We start from the raw sequence: 13,504 nt of genomic DNA on the forward strand, positions 1-13,504 counted from the left end.
TTACGCCACTATTTTGTTTTATAAATAAGTTAATTTTTTCACATTTTTGTTAGAAATTCAAAAAACTTTGAAATACTCAAATATTGGCTTATGGTTTTGTAGTTCCAAAACAGTTAGGTCCGAGGCCTCGGAAAAGTTAGCCCCAAAATGTTTGCACAAAAGTTTTTTTAAATGAAAAATCATAATTTTATTAAGTGTAATTTACAAACATTAAGCATACAACTATATGTATTTAAAGCAGCACAGAAAACAAATTATAATAAATTTTCGTAGAGGACCTCCACATTTTCAAATTTCTAAGTGCGAGGTGTTGATTTTGAAAAACAGACATCCAAACTGGCCCCAGGTTGGTCCTTGTTTACAAATATTTGAAATTTAAGTGAACAATTTCCAAAATACATCTGATCTAATACATTCCTAAAGATAATTCAAATATTGAAGCATTCTCATAAAATTTTAACTCTCATCCAGTTTATCCAAATCGCCTGATTTAATTTTTCCAAATGACACTAAGACGTTACAAAGCACCTAGCAACCTAAGATTTTAGTATAATAATAAACACTACTGTAGTTATCTTAATAATGTTACTAATAAACACTTAAATACACCCTTTAACACAGTCCCACAATAGAGGTGCATAAAATATCACACTAGGCCATACTCTCTTTTATGGACAAAACAGCACAAAAATTGAAAACAAAATTATATTAAATGGTTTAACAATGAGTTAAACTTTTTTTCTCATTTTTTAGGCATGTTGTGGAATTGCAGTTTTGAAATTCCCAAATATTTTTACTTAACTGTTTGATTAAAACTGAATTTTAAAATGTACCAAGAGTAGGGTCTAGTAGGATGACGATTACAGTGAATTTGATCGGTGGGTTTTCAGTTCACGATTTGTAAATGAGTTATACCTTATTGTCTAGCACAAACCACCCGCGTCTGTTGTTAAAAGGAGGTTTCCGAACTTAGTATTGGAATGTACATCGTGGCACATGGGTCGTAAGAGATTCTATTGGTAGAAAATATGCACGTGGCAGGTTTGAGTGAATTTGATCTAGCTAGAAATTAGAATTGTGTTGTTAGAGGGTGGTCCACACCTAATGAACCAAAACTAAGATTTTGATAAAGTTCATGCTAAGAATCATTGTTTCGTTACGGTGGTGTGCTGCTAACGGAGCATGATGGCTAACATAAAATTAAATGTGACACCACAAATGTGTTAATGTGCAGCATACACAGCATATTGCAATGTAAGGATACCATACCTTTTGTATTACGAGCAACAATGAAAATAAACTTAAGATTGTATGGAAACTTCATATTTTTATATATTCCACTTTTTAAAAATTTTTGAGGGATTTTAATACGGAGACGATTCTTCGGCCTTTTGCAAAGGGGAATAAAGAACACGATCGTCACGGCTAGGAAATGAAAATACAAGAGACTGTACTTCACTTATCTTAAACGTTCGAATGCTTCCAAATTAAATTTTCTTAGTACGGCAGCTTTATTCCGTGCAAATACATTAAAACAGAAGATTTATAAAATTGTTCTGAAAAATTTGATGATATAAGCAACCTCGTAAACAAGGTCACATTCTCGGAAGTTTGAGCTCTAAGGTTGAGAGGGAGCTCTTAAACTCCTCGTAATGGAATCGGCCGCTTGATTTTTATATTGTGGATAGAGAACACGTAGATGTTTTGTTATGTCTAAATTATTTAATTGCACTAACACAAATCATCATGGACTCTTATCAGAACAGTTGTAGTAAGAGTTGAGTTGTCTCAATGGGTTAGGTTTAATAACCTATTCCAACTGAACCCAAAACATGAAAATGATGTCCCCTCTGCAAGAAAGAGGGAATCTAAAATATAACCATTTTTTTTTCTAGATGAATGAATGATTAAAAGGGGGCAGACAGTTAGTTATTAACTACCATCATTTCGACGCCATCTTTTAATCGAAGCGTGACTTTTCTGAATATCGCTTCTCGTCGATTATGCGATTGATTTCGTGTTTTCTATTTACATCTCGAACCCTCATTCGTGATTTTATCTACTTTTTCCCCCATAACGCACGTTATAAATGGTTTATCTCAAACATTGCGTCGGAATGATGGTAGTGCGCGTTTAACACAGCGCCATCTTTTGTTAACTTCGTAAATTTTTGCCGGCAATTTCTTTCTTCGTTTACTTATAATAAATGCATTTTAAAATAGCGCGCGCTACAATCTTTGTGAGTATCCTAAGAATGAAGTGGCATCGTCAGAACTTGTGCAAGATCGTTAGAGTTAATGAACGCATTAGCGCATTCGGAAAATAATCGAACACATTCTTGAATTTTTACTTCGAAAAGCAACTAAATTTCTCTAAATTCAAGATGGATCGATATACGTTTGTGAATTTAGTGTATCCATAGGATAATTTACATTTGTTTAATAAAGTGACTTTGGACTGTAAAAAATGAACGACTCGAGGTAAAAATGACGTCAGAAGCGTGATTATCGAATGCCAGATGCGTTCGTTTGTTACGCGTTTGTCATTTTTTTTAATGTAAAATTACGTTGATTTGACGTCACTTCTCTAAAGTGCTCCGCGCCAATCAAACGAACAGATACGTCACATCCGTTTCCGGACTTGCTGAACATTTAAAAAAAATGAAAGCTTCAACTTTTCTCGACTTCATTGATTAAAAAGTCGTCCATTACCAAAAGCGAATTTGCATAATTGTATTTTGTTCGTTTAAATAACAATTCTTAATTGTTCGAATGATCATTTATAAAAATTAAAAATAAAATGTAAAAAAAAAAAGAAAAATAATGTGTGCCTGCCAGGGATCGAACCTGGGACCTTCCGCGTGTTAGGCGGATGTGATAACCACTACACCACAAGCACGTACTAAACCACTCGCTTTATACAGTTAATATTTGTATTGATTGGTGGCAATCTTGAGTTGCTTTTATTTTGAAGATTTGTTTTTTAAAGGATAACGACAGGGAAACAAAATTTATTTTATATTAATTAAATAAATGGTGTCTCCGTGTCATCCGTTATGTTATCAATGTTTTTGGGTTGTTCAATTCCTTTGTATTGTCTGATTGCAGGGGCACTTAGTGATGAAGCACCCCTTGATACCAAAGCAATCAGTGGGCACGTGTCTTGGTAACCCCAAATTTGCCTTGAGATACACGCATATTCTCGAAATCCTGTATACGCCACTATCTGATCGCTTTTTTTTTTTTTTTTTTTTTTTAACTCTCTCCGCCCTGTGGGCACTAAGAAAGCCTCTTTTAGTAGGCCCATTATGGGTTCGGCCAGGTCCACAATGGGGCGACCGGATGGTGAGGGACGGGGCCCGACATATCCGAACGGCCACCCCCCGAAAAATTCCTGGGGATTTTTCGACCCGTTCGGATTCGATCCCGGGTCCCCCAGAGCGGTAGGCTGCCACCTTGACCGCTCGGCCATCCGGCCGCTAAATCTGATCGCTATAAAGGTTATTGCTGTTTCCTTTTACATTTTATAAATAACTCAATATTTCTAAAAAATCGTCGATTAATGCGTATCAGAGTAATATTCAAACGAAGATTTCAGATTGAAAACCTTAATAATAAATTACGAAAATAAAAAAAGTTCTATTCATTTTACTTTCCCGGCTATTACATAACAGAAGAAAGTATGGCGATCGGTCAAAATTACATTTTTTTTTATAAAACTCGTCTCTACCCACGAAATTAAGTTTTTTTTTGCTATGCAATAACTCATATAAAAAAGTTACTTCTTAATAAAATCTCGTAACACACAGCACACAATTTTAGCTTTTTGTCGGAAAAGTTTTTTAATTAAAAACAAACTAAAAAGCTGGTCGATAATGATTGAAAATAAATAATTTTTGGAAATTATTTATTTTCTATCATGAAGGCGCCTCTGGTGGCAAACTTTTAGGGTTGGCTAGAAAAAATTTAAAAGTGAAATTGTGACCAACGAAAATTATTTAAAATTATTTCAGCAGTTTGAATGCCGGTGCAGGTTCTTAAACTGCTAAAATAGTAGTAATGAAGAAAATATAAATTCATATAATTGAAATATCAACTGCACAATCCATTACATTAATATAATTCATGTTCGTTTTTCGTTCGTTTCTTTTCGTTTTTCCTTTTCTCTTCATCTTTGTTCTTATGATTGTCGGTTCGATTTCCGTTTTTGCCGTATGTCCTTGTCGAATTTACTACCACGAATTCTAATTTGGAGAACATTTTTGATGAAGAAATATTTTTTATTATACAGTAGAGCGTCGAAAATTGGAGTCAATTGAGGACTGGGGTTGTTCCAATTAGTCATTTGTTCCGATTTCCGACTTTGTACGAAAAAATATATTAACCTGTCCGATGTTCAAATTTTTCTCCGTTGCGTGTCGCTTCGTGTTGAATTTTCGTCGATTTTTATAATAATAATCGAGGCTATCGTATCGTTAAAAATTATTTCTGCATTTTGTACAAACAAAATAAATATATCGAAGAATATAAAAAACATGAAAATTATACTTTAGAAGTAAATCTAGTATCAAAAACGTTCGATTCAGCACGACACAGTCTGACTGAAAATCGTTCCGATTTCCGGCCATTTCGATTACCGACGTTCCGATTAACGACGCTCTACTGTAATTATTATTTTTTTAATATATATTTTTTTATTTCTCCATAAAAGTTTTAAGATAAATTATTTGAAAACTGGGCGACATAAAATTGGGTCGAAAAACTCCAAGAATTTTCGGGAGGTAGATTGTCCAGATATGTCGAGCCCCGTCCCTCACTATTCTGTCACTGCATTGTGGGTCTGGCCGAACCCATAATGGGCCCTCTTAGTGCCCACAGGATGGAAAAAGTTAATTTTAAAAACTAAACTGAGCTAATTGATATGGGGATAGGAAGCCAACACGTTGTTTTATTTAATATTAAAAGTTGTGTAGGGCATGTTTTTATTGATAGTTCATGTGCACGAAGCGCTATTTAATACTTCATGGGCAAACAAAATAGTTTGTTAATTAATTAAGGTAATAGCAGTTAATATGGGCCGTTGTCTATGTTTGTTTTGACTAAGGTGGCCTAAAGTCTCTCTCATTCAACGAAGCAGCCGAAGATTTAGAAACGAAATTTGTCATGGTATCTTTTGAATAAAGGGCATTGATGCTATTTAATTTTGTTTATGAAAGGTCGATGAATAGAGAGCGTTGTGTATATTCTCTGGAAGAATTTACAAATTAGTAAGAAATAGACTTTAATCCGCAATGATTACTAGATACTTTTATCTCAGGTTATTTATTTATTTATTATTTTAATTTTCCGGCTTTTATACATAACAGAGGAAAAGTATGGCAATCGGTCAAGATATGCCCCCAAGAATTTTACATTTTTGGACAGGACATGTTAAAACGTGGAGAAATACAAAAAAATTCAGATAATTTCTGTATGCATGGATGTATGTGTGTTTGATTTTGTTCACACTGTTTGAAGCTTAACTCTTGTGCTTTTTGTCGAAAATTTATGAAATTTTGCAAGGAGGTTTGTTTATTAGTAGATCGATGCTGTTAAATTTTGGTAGTTAAAGGTCGAGGGGATGAGGAGGTAATGAGGGTCGTGCGTATCTTCACTTAATGACGATTTAACTTCTTATTATCATTTACAATTTTTTATAAAACTCATTTCTACCCTCAAAATTAAGCTTTTTGTCGTTTTATAATAGTTAAAAATACAAAATATTTTTTAAATAAAATATGATAACAGGTGGCGCCACTAAAATTTTAAATCTTGCCGGGAAAGTTGAAGACTCGTTTCTGGTTTATTATTTTTATTTTTAAATGTACATAATTACAAATATATTTTGCGAAATTTACAGAATGTTTTAAAATTTCGGCATTCAAATGTTTAGTTTAACGGAAACGGGGAGAATCGGTGTCGAAAAAATGATTTTATGCAATTTTACTACAGTTACTTTGGTCCTTTGGCATAATTTAGTTTAAAATAAATTAAATTTTAAAAAATTTCGTCTGAAACGAAAGAAATTTTGTAATTTAATATAACCCATTATTCAAATTTCCTTCAAAACATGACATTTTCTGATTCCAAATCGAATTTTTTAAACAAAATCTTTTTATATCAGAGAATTTTTTCTTACTTTTTTTAAAAAAATATTAATTTATTATTAACCGAATAAAATTTTTTAAATAATTTTTAATTATTTCAAATTATTTTAAAATTATTTTTCGAAAATCCTTAACGGAAAAATTTTGAATTTCAATTTTCATTAAAATTTAAAAATATCTGTTCTAATATAAATTTTATATATATTTTAAATTTTTTTACTGTGACTAAGATATTAATTTGGAATTAAAATATTAAAAATTTTTAAAATTTTATGAAATAAGTCTGCACGTGCGAAAATGTCGCGTCTGCTGGTATTTTGCTTGCAATGACGTCATTCGAGAATTTTTTAAACAAAATAAAGAACTAGTTAGAAAATTTGAATAAAATTAATATTATAAATTTTTAAATTTCAAATAATTGTTTAAAAAAATTAATTAAAATCAATTGCGAACTCCAACCCGGAAACGATTGCCTAACTGTTATCAAAGTTTATGTCACAACCGTTGATGGATGGAATCTCATTAAATCTCCTCTCTTTTCAACATCTTACAAAAAAGAATTTCAATTTATCGAATTAAAAAATAAAATAAAGCAAGAGAAAGTTTTTAAATTTAAAAAAATTCTTTATTTTGAAGTAAACCTAAAATATTTTAGAGCGCCATCTGTTATTTAATATTTTAAATTTATTAATTACGAACATTAATTTAAAAAAAATAAAAGAAAGGATAGTTACGTAGCATTATAAAATTTGTTTTAGTTTTTAAAAATCGAAATAAATTTTAATAAATTTTGTAGTTATTTTATTTAATAGAATGGATATAAGACTGAAGAGGACGGAGAAGAGAGAAAATATTCCACCAGTAAGATTTCAGTATTTCCGTCACGTGACGTGGCGTCACCGGTCAATGTGGAAGTGGCGCACATTGGCTTGACTGCATAGCTGCAGCAAAGAGGTAGACTAGTCGAGGCGGTCTTCAATCGAAGGCGTGAAAAATCCATTGTTTACAGTTCAATTTTCGTCACCCTCATCGATTTATAGATTTCTTTTTTTAAATTGATATGGCCGAAAACAGGGCGATAAAATCCGGACTGGCTGCCGAAGCACACAGCAAGGTAAGGATTACAACCAAAATAATAATTCTAAATTTTAATAAATTAAACTAAATATAACGAATAATTAAAATTTTAGCGTGTTTAAATTTAATGCAAATTAGACTCTACACGTGCTTAAACCGTCGTCTGTCTTCGTTTCACATGCAGTGACGTAAACGAATTTATTCGATGTTTATGAATGTTTTCGGTTATTTTAATCGATTTTTGTCGTCGAATTATTTAAAAAATAATAATAATAAATAAATATGGAAGAGGCAAAATAATTTCTACACGCACGCGAACACCATTTCGTTTCTTGTCGAACATTCATTCAATCGAATTTTCGACTGACTCACGTCTCCGTTCTCGTCCCGCATCTCGTCGATGGCGCAAAATGTCGCGACTTTACATCAACCATGTGCACTCCAGTCACGTGGCCCGCAAATCATTAATTAATCCCCGGTTAATTACGTCGTGACCCATTTTAAACGACTAACGAATCGATTCTTACGCAATATAATTGCATCGATTAAATCTCGAGACGCGGAATAAATAAATAAAAAAAAACAATTAAATTTTTAAATTTAAAAATGGCGCCGGATCCGTACAAAACCAATTTAGTTTGTTAGATTTCCGGCAAGAATTTGTGCCTTTTTAGTCGAATTTCTTTTTCACTCGTCCTTTTAACCAGTTTGTGTGTGTTTATATCTCGAAAATAAAGGTTCTTTGGTCATTTTTTTTTTTTACCCTAAGCAATGAACTTTTCAAAGTTCAATGAATTCAAAATGTTCCCACGTGATATTATAGACCGTGGCACAAAAATTTTGATGGTAATAACAGGCTAGGTTTTTGTGTAATTATAGCCGTTCACTCGATATTTCTTTTACAGTTATTCTGTAAAGTGGCAATGCACTTAAGGGGGGGGGCACTCCACCGAAATATTCGCCATGCTAAATTCGGGCTACTCACTGTATACGTTAATTAATAATCGGGCATTTCGTGGGTAGATAAATGTGTTTGCCTTATTACAGATTGCAAATATGAGTCAAAATGTTTACGAATTATTATCGTATCTAGTTCAAATTGTGGCGACAAATTATCGATTAACGTTGCGCAAATATTTAAATATTAAAGGTAAACTAATGTAGTTCTTTTTTTATATGTCCCCCCTTTTAAAATTTATTTTATTAAGTTTATATAAAGCTAATGTGGTAAAAATATACAAGAAAGGCTTCTCGGAGGCTTATTCTATCGAGACCTTCTACGAATAAAATTTGTTAAAATTAGGCCTCTTTCTCTTCTTAATACTCGAGAAGTTGAATGGAATGAACGTTTGAGGCCTCTCTTGTGATAGGGCCTCTAATGTAAGTGAGAATATATTTAGTTACATCTATGTAAATTCTTGAGTATCATTTCCAAAGCTACTTGAACCCTCCTTCGAATTTTAAATTGCCCTCATTCCTCCTCCTTTTGTTATTTAAATAAAGAAAATGTTTAGATTTAAAATCTAAATATTTAAAAAAAAAAAAAATCTTATCGGTGTTTAATTCATTTCTATTAAACTAAATTAAATTTGATAAAGAGAAAGTATATTTGAGTACAGAAAGATAGTAATTATTTACGTGGTTTGTTGGAGATACGAAAAGGCTGTGTTTACACCAGTCGGAAATCACGTGGGTGTAAAGGATCTCTCGTTCCCTTTTTTCCCTCAGTTTAAGATTTCCTTTAGAGTAGAGAGAAAGAGAGAGAGAGAGGTCAAACCTTTAAATATCTCTATTAGGGAAGGAGCGAGTGGGAAGGAGGAACCTCGCACTTATATTCTATTTAAGTGCACTTGGGTGAGGTGCCATGTTTGTTTAAAGAAAACTGAATGCCTTATTAAGATTTCTGCCACGCCAAAACACTAATATATATATATATATTATACTTGGAAGCGATAATGTTTCTGGTTTAAAAAAAAGGAGGAGAAATATATAGAGCCATAACTGCCAAATATGCAAGTCGATACCATTTATTTATATAAAGGCATTATTGTTCGGTAAAGCTAACACATTGTTGACAGCAGTTTACGTCAGTGAGTAAGAATGCAAATTAGCGAAAGTACGCTCGAGTATTGTTGCAAAGTGTAGCCGTTCTTTCTTGTAGTTTTTGGTAATCGAGTAAAGGGTAAGAAGTTAAAACACCTGCGACTTTCTGCATCGGAATCGATTGCCCAGTTTCTTCTTGGCACCGGATTAACTTTGCCAATTTAATACTGTAAAAACGAGAGTAATTACTTCCGAACTTCGGAGCCAAGAAGCGAAGGAACTGCTTTTTATGGCTTATTTGCACCCTTGCTCTTTATTTATTTATTAATTATGCTTCGTGTATGTATTTTTAGATCCAATCCAAGTACGATATCGAACTGGCAGGGCAACTCTTGCAATGGATGAGAGACGTCACAGAGGAGGATATCAACTTGGACGGGGAACGTGATAACTTCTACGACGTCTTGAAGGATGGACAGTTACTATGCAAGTTTGTAAAAATAAATTTTAAGTAATCTTCCCGGGCGATTTAATTGAAAAAATGTACAGTACATTGTTGTCTAATCGTTTCTTTACGTCGTAGATTGATTAACACGCTCCAGCCGGGTACAATTGCCGAGAAGAAAATTAACAATAGTAAAATGGCGTTTAAGTGTATGGAAAACATCAATCACTTCCTGGAGGGCGCGAAGAAGTTGGGGGTGCCCGCCGAAGAGACTTTTCAAACAGTCGATCTGTGGGAAAAACAAAACTTGCCATCCGTATGCATCTGTCTACAGTCGTTAGCGAGGAAGGTGAGGATTTTCGGTTCCTTATTTGGTCGTAAAATATGCGATATATATTCAATTACACGCTGGCGTTAGTCACCCGTATTAAAAAACTATTAATATTAATGCCGCACGTTATTAAATATTGAGGATGTAGAATTGCGTAACGGGTAGAGAGCCCGCACTGGCCGAGCGGATAGAACCACTAAACAATGGTCGTGGGTTGGGGCCTCGGTCACGTGAATTATTTGGATTTTCTTCACGTTTGTGACGAAAATCCGCAGGATCTGCTGCCGAAGAATCATCACAAACGTGAAGAAAATCCTAAGAATCTGCTGAAAGAGAAGAAAATCATCCCGGGAGGCACCTCTTCAGCAGATCGCCCACGTGTTACGTTGACATAAACAAGAAAAAGCGTAACAGAGAGAACTACTGCGCGTTATATACGAGTACGACATTATATAATTGACGCGCTATTGTAGGAATTGTCATTTGCATCGAATTAATTGCTCGTTTAAAGAGGAGGAAAGCGGATAAGATACTTTTACACTTCACTACAGCAAACACTGTGTATTAATTGAATCTTTTATTTTCTTTTTACTTCAGGCTGCCAAATTTGGGCACAAAAGCATGGGTCCTAAGGAAGCGGATCCGAACATTCGCCAGTTTTCCGAGGAGCAGCTCAAAGCGGGACAGAACGTGATAAGTCTCCAGTACGGTTCGAATAAAGGGGCCAACGCTAGCGGTATTAATTTTGGTAACACACGTCATATGTAAAAAAGAAAGAAAAGGAAGTAATTTCGAATTCCGAGAACAACTTCGATGCTTATTTACTAAATAAATTCCCTATTTTAATTCGGTAAATTCGATTGGAGATAATTTTTAATGAATTAAAATTCGATTCTTTGTCGAGTTCCTAGTCTTTTTACTATTATTAAGTTATCGATTGTTTCCTTTTTATTAAAAAAAAAAAAAAATTCTAGAAGAGACGTGTTTTGACATTCCACACACCAGTTGAAAAATTCTTCTTCGTCGTAATTTTACAAATGTGACCTTTTGACCTCTTTCACGTAAAAATTCGGGCTACTTTTCAGCCGATCACGTTAATATATTCGACTCGGAGATTTTTGTAATTTATTTATAAAGGTGTTATCTTTTATGCACAAATTTCATAGAACGTTTTTAGAAATTCGATGAAGTGACCTTTATTTTTTAAAAATCTTTCTGTAGATTTTTCTTCTTCCCCCTCGTGTCTTGTTGGAGGGATTCGCAATCACGGCACTGTTAGATCTTAACCGTTGTTTTTTTCTCTTTTTATTGCTTTATCGACCCATTAAGTTGGCAGTTCCTCTATCCGAGACCATTTTTAAGTGGCGGGACACGTGATTGTGGTAGGAACGATTTGTTCACGTGTTTAAGTTCGCACGTAGTAAATGGAGGGGGAATATTTTTCCACGTCTATCCAATTAATTCACTCGTCTAATCGTAAGAATCTGCAGTTTAATTGTATAAAAAAAAAAAAAAAAAGAATTTGCTATACTGTAAACGTAGGATTTACCGCAAAAACGGGGGAGAAGCGTGTTCTCTTCCAGTACAACAACCTCCGGATATTTTTTAATGTCGCTACTACGAGGATTTATATTGCCTTCTGTAACTTAAAATATAATGTAGTTTTATAGTATTTGTGATTTAAAAAAAAAAATATATATATATATATATATATATACAGGGAAGAACCTATTTTTGTGCAAGTTTAAATAAAAAGAAAAACTTTTATCTTGGACGTATCGATTGGTTTCGTTACCGGTAGATTTACACGCGCGGTTCCGAGAGTTGTGTGACGTCACACCCGAGTGGGAAATTGGCGAAATTGCCAGTAGTAAATAGATCTGAAAAGGTGATACGTAACGGAAGCGTGACGACACACGCGACAATTACGGTATCGCGGAGTAAGAGAAAAAACAAAATGGCGTAACCGCTCAAGCGTTTCGACCCGTTGTTAACTCCCGTTTTTGCCTTCGTTTCTCGCTAAACTATAAAAGGGGAGGTAACGCTTACGTAAAGACACCCCCAATTTACTTTCCATAAAGTAGCAGTAGTAGTGTAGAGCGGTCACAACTTACGCACGCGCTCCTTCCTCCGTTCTTCCAACCCATTATTTTTCTCCTGTGCCACTTGGAAACCATTAAAACAACCCCAAATAGCTGTTTTTTTTTTATCCCCAACTCTTGTAATGGGAAAAATTCCAATATTTTATGTATGTACAGTACTTGGAAGAGTCGCTCAGTATCAAATCCATCATCCAGTTTGATCTGTGGAGGTGTACAGGACACAAATCTTACGCCCTACTTATCAAAAATAAACGTTATTAACTATTCAAATTACAGCTAGAATTTAAAAAAAAAAATTAATATTTGATGTCATTAAAAGTGATTTAAGATCAGTATCATCATATAGTTTATGTTTACATTAGTAGTATATTATAAATTGTTTATAGTATTATACTCTACAAATAGGAATTGCTAATTGATTTTGCTGTTTGGGTGGTAACTTTAGTCCACAGCAGCCCTACATAATTCCTTTTAAAAACAGAATTCTCTTCCATTTGTATGCCAATTTTTCCAAAAAATTACCTCCTATTTTTAAATTTAATTTTCTGTTTTTTTTTTCCCCAGTCATAAATTTAGGAATGCGTTGCCTAATGTGTACTTTACTAGCTGAAATCCTGAATTGTTTATGATAAACATCTTAAGGGTTTAAAACAATTGACATTTTGTACTTGATAGAGAGCTCATTTTATTCGAGACTTTTATACTAAATGTTACATTGTTTCCAACACTTCTAAGCTCGGAGTAAATTAACAAATTTGGCATATAAACAAAATTAACATCTTGGCACTTATCAAAATGCATTCATAACTACAAATAATTACTAAAATATAAAAAGTAAGTTTAAGTGTGATGATAAGTTTAAAAAAAAACTGAAAAAAAAAATCAATTTTTCTAATCAATCTAGGTTATTTTAAATGAGTAGATATTTATAGAAATCATTTTAAAAATACATACTGATATTTTATCAAATATATTTAAAGAATTTTTTTCCGATCCTGTTTGTAAAAATTAAGAATTATGGCTAATTATATAGTTTTAGAAAGTTGTTTAGATAGTATAGGATAAAACCCAAGTATCTGCATGCCTGGCATAGCTCGGGCTTTTGAAGGGATGAACCGTCGAGAGAGGGTGATAAAAACGACGGTCTTAGTAACTAAAATGTACGTTTAACAACCCAAGTGTTTACGATTATGAAACTGTAAAACGCAAAAATTACCTTAGCTTACGAAGGGGGACCTCTAGAGTATTTTTTCTAAAGCGTCAAAGAAGATTCGTGCCAAGTTTGGTGGGATGCGTGGAATGGTATAAAATCCTTTACATATAAAAGATTTCGTCCACACGTAATTAAAATTTATGCATGA

General features: G+C 33.4%; 1 protein-coding gene and 1 non-coding gene across 2 annotated transcripts; one reads left to right on the forward strand and one right to left on the reverse strand.

The window, feature by feature from the left end:
• Nucleotides 1-2,825: 2,825 nt before the first annotated feature.
• Nucleotides 2,826-2,898, reverse strand: TRNAV-AAC (transfer RNA valine (anticodon AAC)). The gene has a single exon. It is a non-coding gene; the product is annotated as a tRNA-Val (tRNA).
• A 4,130-nt stretch (nt 2,899-7,028) lies between these two features.
• On the forward strand, nt 7,029-10,944 carry Chd64 (calponin 3). Its single transcript, XM_067266330.1, has 4 exons — nt 7,029-7,259; nt 9,619-9,755; nt 9,849-10,059; nt 10,639-10,944. Exons 1-4 carry the CDS (start codon nt 7,206-7,208, stop codon nt 10,807-10,809), a joined length of 573 nt encoding a protein of 190 aa, XP_067122431.1. The 5' UTR covers nt 7,029-7,205; the 3' UTR covers nt 10,810-10,944.
• Nucleotides 10,945-13,504: the final 2,560 nt, after the last annotated feature.

The sequence above is a fragment of the Centruroides vittatus genome, unplaced genomic scaffold (genome assembly GCF_030686945.1).
Source record: "Centruroides vittatus isolate TY-2023 unplaced genomic scaffold, ASM3068694v2 contig_2726, whole genome shotgun sequence".
Taxonomy (NCBI): Eukaryota; Metazoa; Arthropoda; class Arachnida; order Scorpiones; family Buthidae; genus Centruroides; species Centruroides vittatus.